The sequence below is a fragment of the Genypterus blacodes genome, unplaced genomic scaffold (assembly GCF_046128005.1).
Source record: "Genypterus blacodes isolate CSIRO-AG114 ecotype Tasmania unplaced genomic scaffold, CSIRO-AGI_Gbla_v1 ptg000012l_1, whole genome shotgun sequence".
Classification (NCBI taxonomy): Eukaryota; Metazoa; Chordata; class Actinopteri; order Ophidiiformes; family Ophidiidae; genus Genypterus; species Genypterus blacodes.
In genome coordinates, this window is record NW_027466826.1 from 4,937,170 (window position 1) to 4,962,741 (window position 25,572).

The 25,572-nt window shown below is 40.9% G+C and overlaps 1 protein-coding gene across 1 annotated transcript in view; it reads right to left on the minus strand.

The window, feature by feature from the left end:
- LOC143012686 (uncharacterized) overlaps positions 1-25,572 on the minus strand; it is an 85,742-nt gene that overhangs the window by 39,459 nt on the left and 20,711 nt on the right. The window contains exons 11-15 of the mRNA XM_076165956.1: positions 20,274-20,327; positions 18,527-18,562; positions 16,761-16,790; positions 16,626-16,652; positions 16,035-16,088 (exon numbers count right to left, since the gene is read on the minus strand). Of these exons, the coding sequence (XP_076022071.1) occupies positions 16,035-16,088; positions 16,626-16,652; positions 16,761-16,790; positions 18,527-18,562; positions 20,274-20,327 (201 nt within the window). The remainder of the gene's footprint in view (positions 1-16,034; positions 16,089-16,625; positions 16,653-16,760; positions 16,791-18,526; positions 18,563-20,273; positions 20,328-25,572) is intronic.

The window sequence follows — 25,572 nt, forward strand, 5'->3', positions numbered from 1 at the left end:
AGGCTAGACAGCAACTCCTGTCACAGTCTCTAATTTGCTTTTAATTAACAACAAGAAAACAGCTTAATTGCTGCACCCCGTGTGGCCCACCACTCTTTGTTCCCTCCTCTAGTTTATTGCCTCCTTTCCAGCTGTGTGAGTCCCTGGCTGCATCAATCAACCCGTGAGCAGATACAGCAGCAATGCAGGCCAGGCCACTGAATGCTGTCCGGCATCGCAAAACGAGGTCAGAAGGAAACAGCCATTTTGCTTCTTTCATATCAGATTTTTTTCCCTGACATTTTAAAGCACTGAAAAACAGCCTTAGTGTTTGAAAAGGCTGTGAAATTAATGAGATGTAATACTATGTGACCAGACCATAGTGGGTATAATTTACATCAAGGGGGCTTATGTCTTCCGGAGAATAGAGGATAAAGGAGGATAAAGCTCTGGGGAAATCCTTACAGATATCCTATAAACTGGCAGAGCCTCACTGCGTCTGTGTTAGTGATGAGGAGTGCCTGGAATTAGCCGGCTTTCATACACAGGATGGATGTAAAGTTGACTGAATAAGGAAATGCTTATATTCTGGCCTATATCCCTTTACAGCAGAGCGGTGTAATCAGAAGCAGAGGTCTGAAACAACGCAGATATCTGTATTTCCCACACAGATATCTGTGCGTTTCATCAACTGTAGCGACGCACTGTATTTCTCTGCCACTGTATGTGTCAGCGTAGATGACACAAATATACTTTATTCTTCCACTCTGAGTTTATAGCTGTGTATCTCTGCAGCGAGGAAAGGATCACTTGCTGGGAAAAAAACAAAACAAGCAAACACCCCCTGATTCCCTTCCTTTGACATGCCATCTATGCAGACTTTGATTAACTGGGTCATTTGACTGCAACATAGACAAAGCAGAGGAAATTCACTGGAAGCCATTTTTTCTTTTAATCATGCGTTTGTATGTCTCTCTAGTTGTGTATCCACAGTTACAGGATTATGAAAAGAGAAGCCAAAGTGTGGTAGTGTAAATATAAACCTTCATAACACATTGGAATCTGTGTACCACCTCATGTGAACTGGGTTTATTCCTGTCACATCCTGTTTCACTCATCTTTTGATTATCTATGTAACCGCTATTGAGTCACTTTCCCAATTTTACTTTTTTTTACTGAATTTGGGTTTATTTCTGTCCGCTAAAAAGCAGTAAATGAAAAGAATGCCTCAAAAATTGTATTTTGTTGCAGAGAAAACACATTATCTGAAAAGATGAATAGCACAAATCAGTAAAGCCTACAAAGGGTTGAATTGCTGAAACTCCTCATCCAGGAATTTGAGTATAAATTAGTACATATACGTCAAGAAAAGCTGAAAAAAGTATAGTGTTGACATGTAGGAACAGTGCCCTTGAGAAACGTCATGGACCAGCCATTTTATAATTGAGTTGAGGAACATTGTCGCAGTAAAACAGCACTCACAGTGGCAGCTAAAGTTCTACCTGAGTACTCATGCACTGGGTTATTATATTTACGATCAAACCGCCTCATTTTTACGAAAAAGGTCTATTTGTCGCAAAGAAATAAAGCTTTTGACTGATGGTGGATGGTGTTATTTCTTTATTTCACTGATGATGAATGCACACTAGACACTAGATCAGTGCTGAGTTTGCAGAGAGATCAGTGCCGCCCCAGCCTTGGACCCTGCTGCTGCCCTTTCTCCCCTGAACTCTACCACAAAAGCAGATGACACAGATAAGTCATTTAGGTAATGAATATTTCATATGCAATTATTTAGAGCAGGTGATGAACTATGCAGTCATTTCTTCACATTTGCCCTTAAAATCTCTTTTGAATGTGAATTACGTAATAAATTCATGTCTATGTATTTGCACATTGTGTAATCTTAATACACTTGGAGATCCTGTGTGTGTGTGTATGTGCGTGTTCCTCCATGTGTGCATGCAGAGTTGCAATAAGCACCATTCCTCCAATGGCCTCCAAAGTCAAGTCATGTCAACTTATACTCTATAGCCCAATATCACGTACAATGTCTCAAAAGGCTTTACGGGCCCACAACAGCAGGAAAATTCAAAAGCTCTACAGGAAGACGAGGAAAAACTCCAGAGAAAACCTTAATGTATTAGGAAAAAAGGAAGAAACCTCGGGAGAGGCAATTCCAAGACAGATTCCCCCTCCACCAACGGCCGGGTGTGCAATAGGAACTTGGCAGAAACATTGCTCAGGGATCCGGCGTGTGCATAATGTGCTTTTCATGTCATTTACATTTACATTTTTATTTTATGTTTTATTTGCAATAAACAAATGATATAGTAGTGTGGAGATGGACGACGTGTCTGGCTCATAAATCAGGTGTTAATGACAATATTGAGACACACTCTACTTTGAGAATCATGAGTGATGTCACAGCACATGTCATGATACCGGAGGAGCTTTTAAGGGATGGTGTCGCTGTTTTGAATGTATTTTGTTTTTAGATTTAAACGCCAGTGGTATGGAAGAAGGCAAAAAGGAAGAGAGCTGTTCTGTTGTAGTGGAACATTCTGAGTGAACGCCAAAGGTGCTTTTAAGGGGTTGGACAGGAGGGACAGGGGGAGGAAAGAGGGTTGGGCTGGGGTGAAGTGAGTGAAACTATCCATAATAATCGGTGACACTGAGTGCTGATGCTCGTTAAATGACCAGTCAGATGCACTGATGTTTTGAGGTGAACTCTAGTATATACAGTATAGTACACATACATACATGACCATATATCTTCAAAATTGAGTTGTTGGATGTTTTTATATTAGATGTATTCAAGATTTGTGAAACAACAGCTCAGGAAATTGTCGTAATAAAAGAAGCTCTTAAACGACTCCAGCAGGTGACCTTGAGGTTAGAGACCCTTGGTGTAGCACGTCAGCCTCAACAAATCTGTCCGCAGTGACAAGAAATAATCGGGCCGAGCACAGCTGTCATCAGTGTTTGCACTCTGTGCCCACCTAAACACCTGCCAATGACACACTGAGATACTGCCTCTGGAGGGGGAACCTGCCCCTGGAGGAATTCATTGGCTTGGCTGTGAAATACTGCCAACAGCCACCACACTGACCTTGAGCACCCAAGTGCCCAAATGTGTTTCACTGTACTAACTCAGGGTTGTCAGTTGTAACTATGAGTTCTCTCTGGGTGTCATTCTAAACACTGTGAATGTATTTAAAAATTCTCAAAAATGTCATCTGCTGCTCTCTGTGATGCACTGATGAGATGTCCCCTTCTTCTGACACCACACTAATACAAAACAGGATATTATTGTACAAGCCAAAGCAGATTTGTGCCTGACGTGCCAAAAAAATATTTGATTTCACTTCAGTGAGCAGTAAATATTTGCGCTCTACAAGATGTGTCCATGTGTGCTCAATCCCTTGTTATTGTCATTTTTACCACTGCACGCATTCTAATTATGATCCTTCAATGGTTTTTCTACATTGGAAACAAGCAACCAAAACGTGTTGCTTCCTAAAGCAACAGCCCATGAATCCTGCAACTTTACAAATTGCTATCTTACGGCTGCCTTCAATTTGTGCCACCAGATTTTTGTCGAAGAAGGCTGACACTATGTCAAAAAAAACAAGGATGAACAAGGGGAGCAGAGTGAAGAGCGTAACTTCAACACAACATCAAGCAGAGAAATGTGTTCCACTGTAAGAAGACAGTACAGAGCTCATAGCTGTACAGCCATCTAACTATCAGCATGTTATATTCAAATAACCAGCATATGCCAAAAAGCGGTGAAATGTGAAAACATGATGACAAGGATAGCATGAATGCTGATAGAACGGGAAGCACACGACAAACCTTCCTTAAGCTAAGCCGAACTTAACTTTTTCATTTATCTCTCCCTTCCTCTGGAAATATATAATTCCATTACTCCCATCTCATCCCTGTGTCCTCTTACTCCCATCATCTCTCCTTCATTCTCCTGGCTCCTGTCATTCAAAGCGTTTCTTTCTCACACAACTTCAAGCGCCTGTTGGATCACCCTGGCAATCTCTGTTGCTATGCAACGCTCTGTGTCCTATAAATTTGACAACATCCTAGTGCTTGATTATTATTTGAGCACTGCAGTGTGAAGCCCTCCTTCAGGTCATTGCAGTAGATTGGAGCGAAGAAGTGATGGAGGAAGGTGAGGAAGAAAATGATGATGATGGGATAGTGGTGGAGGAAGTGGAGAGAGTTTGAGGAATAATGGATGAATTGGCTTCTTTGAATAAACAGATAAGCCGGCAGACAAATATTCGTATTCAATTCATCTACAATACTACTTACTGTGAAAAGCATAACACATTTACATTACAGTCCTAAATGTGCTGTGGCTACACATTTACAGCTGATTCAGGAATGAGACCAATAAGCATATTATGAACCTCTGACTTAATCCACATGGATCCAAACCTCCTCTGGCTTCAACTCTGGCAGGAGTTGTAAAGTGTAAAAGGGAAGCAGAGACAGGAGGCCTGGCTCAGCCTGCAGCAGCACATGCCTCAGTCTGAGTCAACAGCTACAGTGACACACAGCAGACACGCGTTACGACTCCATAATCCTTCACCCAAGTGCCAACATGTTCTCTGAGATGCTCCGTGTTTGACTGCTCATACTGGGATTGCACAGAAGCACACATGCTGATTTTCTTAGTAAAGCAGTTCTTCCATCAAAAACAGTCGGCCAGACAAACACCCCTGCAAGAGGGATCAGCAGATCAATTAACACACGACCTCCCAGTCCAATTACTTCACAAACTTCCTTTGTTTCATTTTCTTAACTTTTTCATTTTTTTCACATTTTCGTCTTTCTGTTATTATTTTTAATAACTGTATTGTTTGTTCTTACTCCACTATCATTTTAACTTTAATTAGCTTGTCTCTTCGTGCTTTGGTCTAGATGTCTCCATGGGTAAACCTTTGTTAAGTTTATATTATATTACTATTATTGTGGAGGCAAGTGGAGGAATGGTGCTACTTTATTAATAAATTAATAAATATGTCATTATTGTTATTGTTATACTATTATTTGCAATCCTATGTTTGTTTTTCTATCTGCTGCTTGACTATTGAAAGCTCAATTGATGCTCATGCTCAGAGTTTGTAAAGCACCAATTTCTCACACCTTCACTTTTATATGCAGGGTTGATTTTAAAGACATGTAAAGTTTTCAAGTAGGGTAAACAGCTTCTGTAAATGCAGGGTTTCTACATTTAGTATTATGATTATAATTACACCCCAGTGCTTCCTGTATTTTATTTTTTTTACAGCCAGAATTGATCTTTTTTCAGCCGATAACCAGACGTTATTACAGCCACATTTGTCTGGCATTGTGTTGATGACTCAAGCAAGTCGCTGCCAGCTAGCTCTAATCTAACAATCATTATTAAAATCAGTAATTGTGTGAGAACAGGACAATGTCTCATAGCAACAGTCGCTGGCTGGTGTCCTCAGTGTATTTCTTCTTTGCGTTTTTCCACGAAATATGTCTTCATTATTCCAACATTTTGGATTCAAGCTTGACCTGTCAAAAATGGGATCCAAGATTTCCAAGACTTTTCCTAAATGTTTGGAAGATTCCACCATTTTTCCAGATAAGAAATGGACACATTTTGAAATTCCATGCCCACTGAAACCTTGTGAATGCCCTGAAGGAAACACAATCTGACATTACCAGCCCAAGTTGGTGGACAACAGCACTACAAAGCTCATGTGAAAGATGACCTTTTTCTTGACTGAACAACAACCTTGCCACTCATTGTTACTGCCTGAGATGAGGCTTGTCTGCCTCGGGGAAGGCGTACTCAAGCCACCTGAGCTTTTTTTGTCTCACTGCTGGACTGCATTTAAGATTATAAGCAGCAGCTGCATTTGCTTAATTAATAATAAGGACCAATGCATAGACCAGGCAGTCAATGGTGGGTAGTGTACAGTTGTCGTCGAATGGAAACCGCGTTGTTCTCTATAGGGAACCATAGAGTCCAGTCCAGAGTACCAGTGCTCCTCCTATCCAAGCACTTACGGATTCAGGGTTGAATGATGATAGATTGAAAGGATCTTTTGAAAGCTTGCTTGATTCAACTATTACCTTCAGAAGATCCTAAAAAGGGAAACTGAACATCTATGTTGTATGCACTGTGCAATACATGCGTAAGACATTGTGAAGCAACACCACAAAGCTTTCTAAACATATGACTACAATTTAAAAAATGCTCTTAGGTAAGTCATTCAGGCATGGATGTGTGTACACGTCATATGCACACAAAGAACATTTGAAAGCATGTTTGTCTCTCTGTAGCTTGTCACAATATTTATTCAAAACTACTGCCAGGTGTGTTTGATCATCTCAACCATTTGGCCAAAGTCAAGAACATTTCCTGAAGCACACTGATTGTCTCCTTATTCAGACAAGATACAGATAATTACTCCAACTGCCAGCAAAAGTTAATTAATTCTATAATTAATTCTGAAATGTCATCCTTTCCCCATGCAAATGTTTTCACATTTCTCACATATTAGAACACCAAGCAGCAATTATCAGACCAGCACAAAACAAAAATAATATATATGCAAAATAATTTCCATTACTACATATTTATGAAGTATCTATCAATCCATCTAATTGTAGAGTGCATGTGCAGTCTGATTGCATTTTTATATGAAGAAATTACATAAGTATACTATCTACTCTGGTTGTTGCATCTGTCAGAATCTTTAACAAAACTGTTTCACTGGATCACGTCTGCAGTCAGAGCTCCTGAGAGAAATATCAATTATCTTTTGATTTATTTAGTTGTCATAAATCGAAGACCATATCCTCAACTGCTCTGGATTACAGATCCAATCAGATTAGACATGAATCCCTTCTTCTGACTAACCTAGCTGGATGCCATTTTAGGACACTGAAGCTCAGAAAAGCCTGGGCACTGGAGCCTGCAAAGATCCCCTGCACTTGGTAAAAGCCTCAATAAAATAGGATTTGTTCCAGTTGTTTACTGAGGGTTAAGAGGAGCAGCCGGGGCAGGAAGAGAACGGCAAAGCCGACAGCTGCCTGGCAGGAGCTCAAATGCAGCTTTGCATTTTTTCACCGTTCTGACTGGCACACAATGCTCTCTTTAACTCCCGGACATCTAAATATTCAGGGACGTATGAAGAGACGGCTGACACTGCAGCCAACTTAAGACACAGTTCAACTGGCCAATATCGATGCTATAGTCTCTTGGCTAAAGCTTCCATGAAGGTTTTCCACACAGACTCAATCATGGACTTGCGTTGACTGAATGGTGATTTCTACATATGCCACTAGATGGCAAACTAGGTTCATCACAGATTTTATGCATGGCAGGCGACGGAGCCAACAAGCAGACTGTAAGGTCTCTTTCAGAGAGGATGGATGTCCTCCATGCATGAATGTATGATGTGTGTTGGGTAACATCCCTAATTAGGCAGTCTACCAATTAGGGACTGAATATCGCAAAGGAGCGTTTTCTGTAGAGGGCTTACAACGCTGAGAGAAGACAGAACCTATGAGAGCTTAAGTGTGTGAAAGTGAGGGAGAGGTTCTTTTTTTTTTTAAATATCCCATTACACCTCTTTTCAAATGTCACACAATACAAAGGGACACATGTGGCATGACAGGGCTACAATAACGGTAAAATAACCGTCACTGAAGAGCTATCTCAGCAACAATCCAACACTTCACACAGTCTGCAAACATGAGAGCCATAGGCAAACCCAGAGCATGCAGACAGTGGATGTCTATGGAAACTGAGCCAAGGCAGTCCCAAGGGAGCCTCTTTACAAGAGCCACATCTCTACCATGTCTTCAGCAATGAGTTTTAAGAGCTCATTGACTTTAACAACTCCTAAGGAGAGGAAAGAGAGATGATTATATTATCTAAATTTGCATTTTTATGTGGTGAAGATGATAAATTTTTTTTAAACTACGAGCACAATTCCCACTGTTCGGCTGGATGTCTGCACAGTGTTTCCATGCGAGCCTGGTGCCTATTGCGCTGGCTGCGGTAGCGTTGCCTCTAGAATGTTCTCATTTCTTAATGGATGCTGTTATTAGTCTTGGCTCTTAAAAATTTCACAGTCTCATCTGGACTTTTGGCTGTATTATTCATACAGAGCAGATTGCACACATCCTATGTTTACAGATACTGAGTGTTTCATCAATGCATTATCCAACAAGTGACTCAGAGAGGCTGAAAATCTACTTTGAATAAACCCTGGTTCATTTTACAAAATCAAATATTTGAGGTCAGAGAGGATACAGAGTGAAAGGATCCACAGGGGGCTCACTCTGGTCTAACCCACTGCAAGTCTTGAGCTTCATATCACTCACGGTGCATAACAGATTACACTAAGGTCCTGCACACTACCATCTGCAAAATATCAGGCCACTGTCAGTGAGCTGCTCTCTGGCATGTCATTAAAGTGGACACAGATGAATGTATCTAAATTGGTTGAGTGCGTAGAGAATCAGAATATGGATGGCAGGCACTAACAGTGTGCTGTAAGTGCTGCAGCCTCCCACTACCACGCCTCTGTGTTCTGCAGTGTTTCGGGGCTACGTCTCCTCCCCAACCAGCTTCTTTCCCCCTGCACTCTGAGCTCTCTGTGTCTTCCTCCCTCCCCTTGGCCATGGAAATGGTAGGCATTAGATAGAGCTCACAAGCTGGTTTGGTTAAATCCAGCATCCTCGCATCCAAAATGCTATTTTAGTTCTATTTACATTCACAGCATTAATCCGACTCTGTCTCCTCCTCTTGCTTGTTTGTTTCTAGACTGCATGGAGCCAGAGATGTAGCATTTTTGGAGGACTGAAACCATTGTCTCGACCCTCGATACCTGGAACAGAAGCCCCGTGTCAGAGGGTCCACTCACCCTCGTCTCAAGTGACATACCTCAATGAATCTAGCGAATTCAGTTCGGCTGACCCTGCCTGACACTTGACATTCTATTAGCGTTGCTGTGACCTGGCAGACACTGGAACAACGTCTGAAAATGTTACAGAGGTATTAGATACAGGCCAGCGGGACACCAGGCCCTGATGAATTCTGACACTGGGGCAGCAGGGACATAGCTTGCAGTGTCCCTGCTGTGTGATACAGTCCCCTCTCTAGAGTAAGCAGTCAGGGTGTAGACATGTGAATGAGGGCCCTGCCCTGGCCATCTACACAAAATGTCTAATGCTCATAGGATGTGTTGACCTACATTACCCCTTGTTGAACATCAGCTTTTCATGTGTACATTTTACACATGTAACCTTGCATGACCATATGTATACACACACACACACACACACACACACACACACACACACACACACACACACACACACACACACACACACACACACACACACACACACACACACACACACACACACACACACACACACACACACGCAGGGAGTGAATAAGAAGCTTGTGAACAATGTGCATTCTAAACTGTGGCCCTCTTGACGTCCTGCCCCCCATACGTGTCCCTGTAATTAATTGGGCAATTAATATGTGTATTCTGGACACCCATGGACGAAGCCATACTAGGCTCTCCCTGGGAGAGACGAGTCAGACAGATAAATCAAAGCACTGTGCATCTGTCCTTGCATGTGCCAAATGCTTTCCCCTGTAACCCTCCTCTTCCCCAGCTGGGCCCAAATGTGAGACCTTTTCATAGCCAATCAGGTCAAATCTTTGTTTCATCCTTCCTCCCAATGCACTTGACATTGACAAGATTAATTGCCTTGTGCAGTGGGCAAATGTGTTACCTCCTGGTGTAATACAGGTGTCAAAAGCATGGCTCTCTGGAGTTCCTCAATATGAATTTTGAGAGAGGAAAGACGAATAACCTATTCCACTTTGTTTAACAAAGGGTTAACACATCCTCCCCATGCTTGTAAAATTGCAAAGGCTGTAAATCTTGCCATAAAATCTCAGCTGTGAGCCCTGCTGACCTGTAAATTCCTGTCTCCGTGTTACTTTGCCATTGAGCTTCATAGGGTCAGGGCAAAACTGTAACTACATATCTACATCACGCTACTGTATTTAAACACGGCTTTAAAGACACAGGGCACAGATGTATTTATACGTCTCAATGGTCGGGCCAGAGATACAGTATGGCTGTTGTTTTATTGGCACTAGCAGTGTGTTTGTAGCTGTATAGATTAAATGGAGTCATACTGAAATAAACTTTTGCCATTAACAATTATTGTAGCATATGAGTGCATATTTCAAACTAGAGTAATTAAGGAAAACATTATAATTAAATGAATGGCACCAGAATAAGTATTTGTCATGAAGTGTTTCTGTCACAAACACGAAAATGCATAATTTGAATAGAAGCAAAACGCAAATTACTGAACATTTCAATCTTTATATGTCAACATATAATTGGTAGTTGTGTATTCATCACACACATTTAAGAACTGAAATCTTTGAAAATGGATGTATTGCAGATTTGTTTGGAGACAACAGTTATATTGTGTAAAGTATATTGAGGTGACCAAAAGATGCATTGCTCCAATTTTAATAACTTCTTTATTGTATCATGTAAATCAGCTGCAACCTCCCATGGAGAACTTCTGGCAGGAAGGCTGGTATTCTCACAGGGGACTCGTTACTTAATAATCTCACCCTGCAGGTGCTCTGGTAGAGGTCAACATTCTGTTACAGTTGTGTTGCCGCTCATGTCAGCCTCTACCTCTGGCGTAAGAAAACAACTACCAAACACTCAACTCGCCACAAACCATACCGAAGTTCATTCCCCTGTCAGTGTCACTGCTGGCTTTCGGTCTCTGCAGACACAATGTCTGATCAAAATGAACCTGAGCCAAGTCCACCAGATATAATGTGAATATTATATAAACTGTGTCGGCTCAATTACACCCAAACTACATTTGTTTAGTCATGTAGAGGAGAAGCATTAAAAATTCCAGTAATAGCATTGCGTTTAGTTTTCAGAGCATGGCATACTTCTTTCAAACCAAATTAGGTTAAATGACAAAAGCTATTAACTGTGCGATGAGGATACATAGATTCTGATTGAAAGTGGATGAATGTTATTGTATCTCATCTGACACTAATGTTATGACTGCAGTGCACCTGCATAATCCCATCTGATAGAGGGCACCAGGACAAAACTGATGCCCTGTAAAAAAAGAAATCCTTCCTTAATGGTGGTATTGTCTGCACACATGTACACACAAACACACACACACAGAAACACAATTCAAGAGTATACATAGGTGGCTTTGTGCTGAGATTAAAATGGTCAACTGTGAGATAGAAAAGGAGAAGGACAGTAAGTGCAATGACTCATTCCTAGCCCTGAGAGAAACCATTTAACTCATAGTTTAGGGACCAGTGGCAAACCTTTTAACACTGTCGGAACGGATATGAGGGTGGAAAATATGGGAAAAACTGCCTGTACTTTCGGTCAGGGCTTATATACAGCTGTGCCAGTCATTCAACACCAGGCATGAAAGGAAAATGCAAACAGTGCTCTCACTTCCAAAGGACAGCAATAACATCCCTATTCATTGGTTAAAGCCAAGCAAACCAGTTGCTACACACAAGAGAAATTATATTTTAACAGATCATTGCTGTAGCGCTTTAGAGTGCCCAGACAGCTGCTGTGGACATTGTTTCACATTTATGCACCAGCGAGAAACTGAAACGTGTGCCTGCAATTTAGCACATTCACTAAAATTCCATTACATGCATTGATCTGGTACTCCTGTGTCTGTCTCTAAAAATGACAGCAAGCTTGTTTAATTCTACGAAAAAGAAGCCTTTTTCTCATTTAGCTGAAGAATTGGAGTTCCTTCCTAACAACTAAACAACTGGCATCATGTTTACACAGAAGTGGCTCTCAGGTTTCATTTGACTTCCAGCATGAGGATCACATGTCTCAGCAGTGTCCTCTCTGCTATGTCCTTATGGTGAAAGAAAATGTCCCCCATCAGAGGGCTGATACAAACGCATTGATGGTAGTTATTAATACCATGCAAATTTTTACTAAACTGTTAATTACTATAATATAGAGCTCAGCATTGGTTCAGTTCAGTGGGTTAGACATATGTCAAGAATTAATGAATGCCTAACATGTGCCCCGTAATTAGTCCCGATTGTCAGTCGAATGCATAAACAGCTGTGAGAGAATGAAGAAAATGTAATCAATAGTACGGGTGCCTTCTTTTACCAGGAGTATTGATGCGGTTCATGATCTAATTAATTGAGAAAACAACTCTTTTCTGGAGTCACTTTTCATGGCTCTGTACTGTACAAAGGCTGTTTCCACGGCTTTGTACTGGGGCTACTGGGGCGACTGGCCACCGACAGTTGCCAAACCCTTTGCACCTTGACTGTAACGTTTGTCCTCTGTTATCTCCTTGACATACACCACAGGCATCTCATGCAGCACTGTGTCATCCACCCACATCCCCAGCTGAGCTATGAGGACAAATATTTCTCTGAGAAACCGGAGATACTTTAAAGGAGAGAGAGAGAGCGAGGGAGTGAGCCCAAGAGAGAGAGAGAGAGAGAGAGAGGGGGAGAAAGAGAGATAGGAAGGCAGTCAATCTACAGCCGGTGTCTCTTATTAGATCCTGACATGTTCTTATGTTATCAGAGATGATACAATGTTCCAATCAGGCCTTATATATCACACATGCATGTATATAGCTGTGTCTTAACGAACCAAATACTATTCCGGAACAATCTGTGAGAGCCTAAGTGTTGCATAATTTATCTGAAGCATATCTGTAGACAGAGCAGTTGTACTGTTCTGCTTCCTCTAGGGCTTGCTGGAGTTTCATCATCTCTTCACTTGCACAGCTACTGCATGTCTAATCGGAACAAACACTGTGCAGCATATCTGTCAGAGGTGTGCGTTTTCCACAGCATGAAACACAGAATCCTTGACACAGGAGCTTTGGCTAAATTAAAGTGAATTTCAAACATTTACTTTGCGTAATGCACCACAGATATAAGAGAATCATTATCATGGGAAAAAATGAATTAAATCTGTGTATATCAGACATATCTCTTTGCTTATGTAAGGGTGTGAAAACACTTCATTAGGACAAATGCATTCACACATTGTATGAAAACATCATATAGCAAAGAGAATTGCCGGAGTAAATTTAACTTATTTTCAATACAAGTTTATTTTATACTGCTAATAAGGATTAGTATGGTGCTAAGCATGGATCAAAACTCCAAGACCCACCTTGCAATGTGGGGTTGCTTAAAGCGATTACTTATTAATCCACCTGAACCTACGGACTTGCCAAGGGATGAGCCCATGTCTGCTATGAACTTATTCACAACCCCGTGCCAACTACCGGGGTGGAGTACGAGAGGAAGACTTGGCCCCGCATGAATAAACCAGGCTCGCCGTAGCATTCCTGTGTATTTTGGTTTTATGTAAACAGCATGCAGGCATAGGTTGTCCATCTATTTTGAGCTGCAATAATGACGTCAGGCAAGATGACTGATCTGCTTTTTTGCTCACCAAATTCACATCATAATCAGTCATTCACATGCTTGCGAGACTTATTGATCCATTTATTTGTAAGATGTCTGTCAGGTTGTCACTTTTTCTGCCGGCGCGATGTATCAGTGTGTATCTACTATTACACTTAAAACTCTACAATTCCCTCTTCATGTCTTTCATCTGCTCGACATGCCTTGTAGGACACGGCCATTCCACGACGACAACATGGAGCTTAGCACATCATTACAGGGTCTGATGAATATTTTAACACGCCACAGAAAGCAGACGAGGGGGGACGGGGACGGGACGGGGGGGATATCTCTTTTACAAGTGCTCCCTACCTTCTTTTTTTGATCTGCTGTAATGTGGCTCTGACTCCCCAAGTCCTACTCTTTGCTTCACATTCTGAACCATCCATAATAGATAAAAACCAAGCCATGCACATTACTATTAATGACAATGTGTAATGTGGGGGCAATGCATACCCATAATTCTTAGTCATGGTTGGACTGGCCTTTACCTTCCACCCTGACAAACTAAACCAGTTATCCATCAAGGTAATATGTTGAAATCCTGATTCTGTGAATGTTAGATATTGGGTCACAGGAGGGATTAGGTGACTGCCCTTGATATCCTCGCATGCATATGTTGCTTTAAGCTTTGGAGCAAGATCAGAGCAAGTGGCATCATTTCTCTTCTCCTCTACCCACTACAATGACCTCCACATCTCCTTGAAGTGAATCTAAATGGCTTCGAGTGGTCATATTTTCCTCAACATTAAATGGAAGTAGACAGCATGAGAGATGGTGCAGCTTGAATCTAAAACCTTTGGAGTCCTGCACGAAGGTCGTGCAGTGGTCAGTCTGTGCAATGTCAAGCTTTCCTTCATTATTTGTACAGCTAAGCACTCAGTGTGACCAATAAGTTGTTTGTAAGTGTGGACAAGAGTTGCTAATTGGGTGAGGGTCTCTCTTGCTGTATCAGCTGGCCACAAGCAAGCCCCTGATAATGATATGTGTCCACCTTCCGAAAATAGGCAATGAAATTGCAGAAACACAGGTTGGTCAACAACTTCCAGGCCACATGTGACTCTTAGGGCTAAGAATAAGCCGAAACCTTAGCACATTAACAGTCAGCCAGTCATCAAAGACATGGTATAAATAGATCAGGAGTGTCTTCAGCAGTAACAACAGCGGAAAGTCCAAAATGTCCACGTGTTTTAACTCTCTCACAATATTAAGAGGGACTAATCAATATGAGAAATATATTATAGACGGTCAAGATCATATAACTTCAAATTGATAATGCAGGATATCTTCACAAAACCATTCACAGTGATAAACATGTGTTTGGAAAAAAGTAGCAATCTGCATTCCAACAGACAAAAGCATCAAATAACCAACTGCACTTGTCAGATCTCACTATTTTTGACTGAATAATTCTACTGAAATTGTATCCTGTTACCTTCTGCCAAGTGTGAAATGACCCAACGATAAATAACACAACTGATGTCATAAATTCTTAATGCCACTGGAACCTTCGCTCGTTGAAAGGTGGATGCCTGAGACACTCCAGTCCAGTTGTTCGAGTGCTATGCCTCATCTCAGCTCTTGCTTAATCTGCGAGGAATGTCTGTCTGTACTAATATTTTGCTCTTTATATTTCTTGATGCTACCTGAATATCCAGACACTTAACGATCTTATTGTTTATTATTGTATGGCATGTAGGGACTCACACATGCAGATAAAGACGCAATCTAAAATGGATGCACAGCATTTCAGGTGTGATATCAAACAATAACATTCTTGCTGCACGTCAACTTAACCTTTATGTTAAAGTGATGAGCAGCAAACAAAGAGTGAAACACCATACACTAATTAAAAGTCATCATCCTCTTACCAATGGCAATTAAGACATAATTAACTGGAATTTCCCATGCCTGCTCACAAAGATTGTGTGTGTGTGTGTGTGTGTGTGTGTGTGTGTGTGTGTGTGTGTGTGTGTGTGTTTATGGAGCTTTTTAGAGGAAGTGATCTGAACGAAACGTATTAAATGCTTAATTTAAAATTAAATAAAAGCCAGAACCATAAATGCTTGAACAGGTTTTTTTCAATTAGGAGGTAACAAATGTAAATGTGGTGTACTGATCCAGTTAATTCAGCCATCGCCATTGGCTCTATCCTCAATTCAGCCGGCCTTTAAGGAAACCGATAGCTGTCTCGTCACCCAGTGGGTTGAACCATGTGTGCTGCCAGTCACACCGCATGTGTGTGACCCCTTGAAGCCCATTCATTAATTGTCATAAAACCCTCCCGCGGCCCCCATTTGTGCAAACCCATAGCAGTCTGTTGGCCAAAGATCATCCACGCCCCCCCCCCCCCCCCCCCAACAATGACACCAACTCAGCTGCTGTTTGGCTTCTCCACAGGCCTGCTCCTCTCAGTTGTTACAAGCCGCACAAGCCTCAGTCAGGCCACACAACTGGTGCACTGTTTCTGTTTACTCACCCTTTTGCCCTCTTTGCCTGGTTCCCCTGGCTGACCTGGCATCCCAGCTAGTCCCTAAGGAAAGGACACAACATAACTGTGAACGTGGCCATAGATTCATCGGCATTTGGCAATGCAGAAAGAGTTTACAGCTTGCTTTAAGGAAAACTGATCCACCCAGATGTTTCTCCCACATGTTGTCCACGGACCAGTGGATAACTAGTGGGCTTATTTGGAAAAATGTGAAACAAATCACCAACTGAGTGAAATTTGCTTAAATAGATAGACAGAACGCAATCTGTGCTGCCATATTTTTGGTGACCTCTTCACTCCGTCGCTGCATTTTCTTAATAGGCGATTAAGAGCGTTAGTTGAACAGCGTTTGATTACATTATCTATGCAGTAAGAGACTATTAGCAAGTTCATCAAGGTGTACTATGATTTGAATATAAGGTTCTTGTGCAAATAGATGTCTATGGCACTTCAATAAGGTCTTGTTTACCTTAATAGTTGTGCTTTAGTGCTTGAAAAACACATTATGTGCACTTTGCCACACATGAAAAACAAATAAAAATGATCTAATGTAGTTTAATGCGCTGTTTAATTACATACCTTGTCTCCTTTGTCACCACGTGGACCCTAAACGTAGCAAATCAAAAGAGTGAATACTTATAAATCAAAAGCACAAACTCTACAATACCGTGTCATAGCTTTAGTTAAAAGAGCATTTAATGGTAATTAAAGTACCTGATCTCCTTTGAGACATTCCTTCTCGGCCTAAGGGAAAAGAAAACATTTGTATGAGAACACAAACATAAAGTCATATATAAAATGCAATCTAGTTATAAATAGGGCAGGATGTTAGGTCATGATGTAATTATCCTTGACCCTGATGCCCCAGTGAGAAGTTAGAGCAAACCTTTTACAGCTTCCCAGACGCCCTGCTGGCTAGTGTCAGCAAAGGGCAGACAAAGTTGCCTATCCTCGAGGCCACAGAGTTGACAAAAGGCCACATTCAACGTCTCCGCATTCACATACAAGCCACATAATTGGTTTCCCATTTCCAATTGGCAACCAAAAGTCAAATGTAGTTTACTTTGTCGGAACAGCTGCAATGGATGTTCCAAACCTAAAGACAGATGCCTTGTGCTAAGTTAGCAAACCTTTGACTTGTGAGCTCAGAGTTTTGACCTTGCGTGACAGACACCACATTGCAATTCAACACTTCCTTATCTGCTTTCTCACATTTTATTCCCTGGCTTTATAAGAGAACGCTCGCTAAAGCTCAAATTGGAGATAGGTGTCTGGTATTCTGCTTATGAATGTAAAATAAGGATGAGTGAATAGATGGCAGCAGCTGTAAGCACACAGACTTTTTATGACTAGAGCTGATGAAATCTGGTAGGCTGATCCCCTAATGATGTGTTGGTAATTAGCTAGCCACCCACACCATACCTTTAATCATCTGTAGCCATCAGCTCCCCTGATACAACGCAGTGTGTGTGTGTGTGTGTGTGTGTGTGTGTGTGTGTGTGTGTGTGTGTGTGTGTGTGTGTGTGTGTGTGTGTGTGTGTGTGTGTATGCACGCTCACTATTAGAGCAGTTTGTTTTGAAGCGTGAGTATAAAAACAGTTACAACATGTGTGTGCAGTCTTCTGGTACACCTTCAGTTTGTGAGTGTGCATTGGAATGGAATTGGAGTTTATTTCTCGGTTAATGAATTCTATCCCACAGATTTATGTTCCCAGGACCGCAGCAAAAACCAACCAGTGCAACCAGTCCAATTCTCAGCACAAACAGCCACGTCGTAGCTGTTCCAGGGTTTTGGTAAAGGCACGAAAGCTGAAGGGACCAAGCCACCAACCAAATCATTATATGTCACCCATGTAGGGCGCACTCCACTACAACCTGTCAACCTCACCACTGGGCACGGAGATCCATTCCTTTCTGCCCGACTGCTCATCCCTATCCTTTTCGGGCCGAGAGGGGCTGCCCACTGAGCCCTGTCTATCTGCTCCTTGTGTGACCTGCTCCCAGGCGATGGCAATATGTCACAAAGACTGCTCACCTGAGTGCCCTGCTCTCCACGCTTTAACACAGTGTGTAGCCCCTGCACGGCCAAAAGTCGGATTTGACAACACTCCAGTCCAACCCGGTTCAGATCAAATCCACCTGAGCATACTGGATGTCCACATTCCTACTGCTTCTTTTGGGTGACATACAGTTGAAGTTCCTTTTAGAGTCCCTTGGATTTCTCAGAAGGTGCTCAGAGTTTCACTTTTAAAATCCAGACTATGAATGTTCCATTGTTCTTATCAGTGTTAAAGAACAAGCTACTATTTCCGAGGATTACTTCAAGATTATTGTAATAAATGTGATTCTGTTAAAGATCGAACTGCATTTAAGTTCATACTTTATGCAAAAACCAAGAGTAATTCCATAGCGATCAATTTTTTTTGCCACTCGAGAGCTGTTGCCTGATATAGCGATATCAGTGAACTCGGCTTACTTACAGGCAGCCCGGGAGAACCAGGCAGACCATCTTCACCCTGTGAAGGAATAAGTTATTAATAGGTAAAAACTCTAAAACTAAAACTTTCTGAATAACATCTTAAACACATTGAACGTGGTAGCTGCAGTATAAAAATATGTCAGACGACATACAAAGGCAATTTAGTTCATAAAAAGAACACAAGAAAGTCAGACAAAAATAAGGTTCACTTCGAAATGCATCACATACTGTATATACACACACATACTGTATGTATGCAACATACACACCATAGTTGCCCAACTGATAGTGATTTCAGGAAATGAAGCCTGTTTGATTGATTTTGACCATGTCAGATAACAAGCAGGTGGGCCAGTGCTTTTAAATATTACAGGTCTTAAAATAGCACCGCCATACAATAGCATGAAAAGCCAGCGGTAGGACAGGGAGGATAACATCAGCTAGTGACTCTGATAGAGCAGGCAGCCCTGAAAAATCATGTACGGAAAGAAGTAGATGTCTTTTGAAAGAAGCATTACTGAATGTAAGCAATGCCTCCACATGCATTTTATTGCCTTATTGCATTTGTCTTGTGTGATAAGTCATGCACTACCTATTGTTTTGGAGCTCTCTCTTCTATCACACTGCATTTCTACCGGGAATTCTAAAGCACAGAGCGAATTGAGAATCAGTGAACTTTATAACTGGCAATACCTTGTTATCAAACGTAGATGAAAGAAAAAGCAAGATGCTTGAAGTTCGTATCCCATTTTTTTGTCTAAATGACAGCTAAAATATGCATGCTATGGGATATTCGGGGACTCATTACTTTACGCTTCCAAGACTGTCTACCTCTGTCAGTTTCAATACAAGCAAACGTTCCTATGCTCCCCCACCTCCCAATCTGGAAAATAGGATGAAATACACTGTGATGCTCTGTTGTCTTCACAGAAACACACAGACCTCATTATAACTTCAAGGCTGGCTGACGGTGTATTGCACCTACAATTATGCGGTGAGTTCTACCAAAAAGACAACAAAAAAAACCCTGCAATAACAGAGGAAATATATAAAGGAGCAGGAGATACAGTAACTAATTACAGGAAAAAACATTTCATCTCATTCATGGAAAATAACCTCTCTGTCGGATTAAAACAAAAATGGTTAAAAAAAACACCAATATTTTCTGCAATGCAACAGTTAATCAAATGCATGTCAGAGATAGCAGTGAACAGACTATAAAGGGGTTTTATGAACAAGGTATTCATCAAACTCATGACACACTTCCAGCATCTTTATGAGAACAATGTCAAATATTGTATTTCAAATCTCTCCATCTGCTGTTGCAGATTGCGACAGTATGCAAGGGTAAACATGTTGAAGCCTTCAAAGCTACACAGTTCTATTTGGGGTGCAAAACAAGGTAACAGGATTGTTCAGTGAATCCATGACAAACATCTACTCCAATGAAAATACCAAGACTAATAGAGAATGAACAATTTACTCTCAGCGATGATGGAAAATATGATGATCAGAGATGTTTTCTTTAAGCGTATGATAGAGTTCTTTAGCTGTCCATGTCTGGAAGAGTAATCAGAGCAGCACTTCAGACAGATGGGCAAACTCCTTACTTAGATTACAGCTCATGAAAGTCAAGCAGATTGCCTGAAGTGCGTTGTTTTTCTACAAACGCACACACATACACACAGATGCACACAAATTAACTAATGTGTATCATTTTGTCCATCCCAGTAGGCAGACTCACTCACTTTGTCCCCTTTGGAGCCAATGGGACCAACAGGTCCTGGGTCACCTTTTAGACCCTAAGAACACAAAATGGGCAGTTTACCACCAGCCAAATAAAGAAAATGTAGTTGTTGAATGTAATTGTTAATAGAAATAAGGAGTAAGTGGTTTCTAGACAGAAGCTCACACACCAGCATGAATGTTATCTCATGCAGGTGTCAGATTATCATGCCTGTCAATATCAGTCAAAAGGCTCTTGTTCTGTGAACGGCACGACTGCAACAACCACTGCAAAGTGCTGCGTCTCATGTACAACAGCACAGCACTTTGGTCAGCAGGAGTGTATACAAATTCACCAGTTATTTGGGTAAAAGGGCTTGGTGAAAGGGAAAATAAATGGCAGGGGTGTAGAGATTTGTCATTATCCTCTCATCCAGGCATAAAAGTTGTCTCAACACATTTATGCAGCTGTGCCAACACAGCACGCAGCAAACACTCTTCCCCATGAAAATAATGAAAATAATGTGTTTGTTTGTGTGGTGCAGAAAGCAGCAGAACACTTTTGCAACTTTTTTCGTTAAGTGGAGATACAGAATATCTGTCTGGTCATGTTCCGCATCAGTAATGTGAAATACTTTTATGTTAAGATCCACAACTTTTAGGTGCAGATTATAATAAAACATAGACAACAAAAGGGGAATATTGGCTTTAATCAGGTGACTTGTGAGCTAATTTGATTATGATGATACATGGGGTAACTTTGAGTGTTGCAATAGTTGTTTATTAAGCTGTTTATTTGATCGCATCAATTCTGAATTCTCCATAACAATAATCCAGTTCCATGACTGTTAAGATTGAGTTGTGAATTTCTATTCCTAAAAGTTGAAAGAGATAAGATAGTTGGGGAGAACAATGAAACCAGAATTAACTTTTAATTGGCTTCATATTTTTCACACTGCGCCATACTGGAGTCGGCACAGAACTTTTCAAATAAAAGGACAGATGTAAGCAGGGGTGTATTTCAGCTGGAGAGGAAGAGGACGGCTTTCATACAATTTAATGCTTTGGAAGACAGTTAATGTAAGAATATTCCATTAATCTTTTGCTCAGACTGTTTTACTGACATCCTTGCTATAATTGCATTAACCTTGTATTTTTAATGCCAATCTAAATGTGCCCACTGCTTGGAGAGCGTCTTTAATTAAAAGCTTTCTCCTGCATTATTCGGAAATTGCCGACACCCCTGCCATGTATTCTGTTGAAATCTCCAAATTACCAGATGACTGACGGGCTGGAAACACAGGCCACCCTGAGAAGTCTGTGAATGCATCATCAAAGGCCCAGCTTTCACCCACATACCATCAACTTGCCTCACACTGCTTAAATCTAAAATGGATTATCATTATTTGTTCCTCCTGTGCACCATGCATACATGAAAACAATAGTGAAGGGCATTTCAAGGTCATGTAAACAACATTAAGTTGTTGTGCTGCTTGCACTGGCGACCATTACGTTAAGCCCAAAGCGTCAGGCGCTACACATTATAAATAATGTCTGAATGTTTTGATATGACATTTAAAATCAGCTGATTGCGTAATGATTTGTCGTAGTGCCTTCTTCTGTGTTCCCCCAATCACACAGATGTTGTAAGGATTCAGATTTTCATTCCAATTATAACTTGAAGCAAAGTATTTCGGGGTGGGACTAAACTTTGCAAGTTTGGGTCAAAGTCATACCCCTAATTGGTGAAAGAAGAGGGCCAGCTGAGATAAAGACTGATAGCTGATGAATGAAGCTTGACACATATTGACAGGCTAAATTTGCAGCAAGCCTTGTTAGGTATGACACATTTGGGGCAGCAGAAACCACTCTTTGAAATATGTTAGGAGGATGATGGGGAGCATGGACGGTTTGTAAAATGACTCAGAAATGAAATCATTTGTCATGGTTAAATTTAGAGTTAGAAAGGTTATTAATAGTGAATTATATCTGCAGAAGATGATTACCTTCCCTTATCACATTAAGTCTGGCTCCACCAGACATGTCACTATTTCATTGCCTATTCTCTGCAAGTCTCATCTTTAACACCACCATTCAGAAAACACAGCAGCCATGACAATGCTGGTAATCACGTCTCTATAGTAATGCCAGATAATTTAGCTTCCCTTTAAGCTGCTCTACTCCATGTGACATAATTTAATCAAACTTTATAATTTTGTCTGGACCTTAAGCCCCCTTACAGAGTCAATAATAGGGCAGCTGACATATCAGCACATGAGAGCCTAATTCTTTATTTAAATAAACAGTCTTACCACTCAACCTGATACAAGAGAAACACATTTCCTTGTGTGTTATTGTCAGAGCAGTGCCAGAAATAAAGGAGAACTAGAAGCCTCTTCTGATAACAAGAAGTTAAACAAGACCAGCGTCTGACTATCCCATATTGCATTCGTCATAAGAAACAAAATCCAGGATTTTTGTAATAATGAGAATTTGGCTCATTATTTTGGCAAAAGAATCTTGTATGGATTGTTACTGTTGTGACCCTTTCCACTCATTATGTTGTTGTCTTGTTATTTCTGACAAAGGCTGAAAGCTGAGAGCTGCTTATGTTGGTTCAAATCTGTGAGGTAACAGAAAGTTTAAAATTTAAATAAGTTTCTAATACCATGTCCCAGCTCAATATGCATATTGTCCACAGTTTCAGCAATGTCACACTGGTTTTAACAACAGCTAAGGGACATATGTCCACTTATTTATGCTGTAACTCTGCATTTGTTCCAAAATGTCCAACTGAAAGTGATAAAAAAAAGCTGTGAAAGTGTGAAATATCAGTCTGTTCACATAAATCTAGGATTTTCTATGTCTGGAATAGCATGAAATTTGCATTAGAAAGGCCTTAGAGAGGACCTAAGAGTATGAATATCCCCTTTGAAGTGTTGATCGGGTCTGTAAGAGCTGTGGTTTGCATGGCACAGAGACATAACATTTTTAGAAGGCATCTGTAGTGTTGCTCACAAAACCACTTTGTCCCATCGGCCTGGAACCAAATCTTCCTCGCAATGCTCGAGTCTCTCTTTATAGGATATCTGTCGTGTAAAAAATGATTTAATCCTTGATATGATGTCACAAACCTGCAACATGATGGAGTGATGCACATTCATAAATGGTTTTTCTACTATCTGTTATTATTATCTTCATGTTTATTGAGAAAGCTTAACGTTTTAGAGTATTTGTTGTGTCAGTGACCACAATTAAGTTAAACTAAACTAAAACATTTCTTAACTTAATGTTTATTGTATATGTGTTAATTAAAAACAATCACATATGTCTGTAATTTGGCGGGAGAGCCTGACTATACAAATTGGAGAGGTGATGATTTGAATGTTTTCAAAGACAAATGGTCTGCAAAATATGAAACGGAAACATGTGAAATACATTGAATAAATGCTTCAATGTTACATCATTCTTGAAAATGCTTAAAATAGTAATATACAGATTTCCAGACCCTTGATTTTCGCTTTTAAAACCATTGCATTAGTCGGGCACATTGACTGACTTCTACTCTCCCTTGCTGCAGGATCGCTTTGCACACCGAGGGAAAAAAAACTGTTCAATCAGGGTCTTCTATTTGTCCCACGCACGCAGTCGTCTGAAGACACGCAGTGATTCTGCTTTTCAGACTGTTGCACCTAAATTGTGGAATAGTTTCCAATTAGCGCTGCATATGAAACTCTGTGGAACCTTTAGAAAGGAGCTAAAAACGCATCTGTTCAGACAGGCATTGGGTTAGGTTGTCAGAATTGTAGGTGCTTAATTATGTTTTATGCCCTTTGGTTTCTCTGGGCTGTATTTGTTTAATATGTTCTATTGTCCGTTGTTATTTATTTGACTGTATAAAGCACCTTGTGGCTTTTGTCTGCGAAAGGTGCTCTCTCTCTTTAAGGACCGCTTCTGATTGGCCTGCTGCATCAAAACATGGATGCTGGCCAAATATTAGCTGATTAGCCTCTTACATCGTGGCTTTGTCTAACGCCTGGGCAAGTAAATTAAATGTTTGATAGTGATGTAAACGTGTGGCAGAAATAAAGGACTGACCTAGATAATACTATCAAGAACAGTTTGTCTTACAGGATACATTTCTATAATTGTCAGCCTCGTGTTTTGCAACTGTGTCCAACACAAACTCCTTACTATATTATAGAAATGAAGGGAAAGATCAGTAGATGTCCCTTTTAAATAAAGCCCTGAAGCTTAATTTGTAAACAGCATCTGCATGCCCCCTGTAGTTCAAACATGTACAATATAGGATCATGTCATGTTACAAAACTGCTTAATCAGTAGTTGTAACAAAAGTTTGTGTGCATCGGTGCTGCAATAACGTCTCCTTTTCCTGAACTCACCACCTGCACACAGAAAAGCTGACAGGGAGCTGCTACAATGCAAAATGAATCATGGAACTGGAATAAACTTGTGTAAGGCGGTGAAATGGCAAACTAGTATTTATTAGACTTTCGGTATACATTTTAATCTGTGACACTCTCAGGTTTGGGTATAACCCATGAAAAATGCATTCTGCTTTCAGTGGAACCACGCTAACTTCCATCCAGATAATGACGGTGATTTTCAAGGAGGCACCACCTGGAAACATCTAATGAAGCCTTTAGGGAGAAGGTGGATTTCTTCTTTTTTTTATCTTCCTACCTTCCACAGCATAGCCTAGTTAAGATGCGGCGCCTCTGTCTGATGGACATCGGCCCAATTCATTGCACAGCGACGTGGAGGGAGATGCAGACTGGCGGGGCTGGAAATACTGTTAGCTTTTGTTGTGAGCTGTGGGCTTTGCTGCAGTTTTACGTTGAGATAAAGGAGACAGAAAGGACTGTGAATAAGCGGTTGCTGGCTGTGTGACTGTCGTTGGTGCAGCACGGGGTCAGAACACTGTGGGGAGCTGTGTACACTTGCCTACTAATTACATACACCGCTGTGTCTCCTCAGTTCTATAGCAGTGGGGCCACAAGACAATCTGGCAACTCCCCAGCACAAGACAACTAAAGCACGCAAATAAACACATCCACAGATGCAGGAATATACAAATGCACTCTAATTATGTTTACTTATTCCTTTTACTAACTAGAGCAGCTGCAGGTCAGTACCCCCATCTGACAAGGTAGAATGAATGTAAGGAGGATGTTTCAGCAACAGTACACAGTTTAATCACCACAAACTGGGTTTTGTCTATAGGGGGGAGGCAGAATTAAAATGCAAAGGTGCATTAACTACTCTGAACATTTTAGAGGGGAAATCGCTGTTATACTGAAC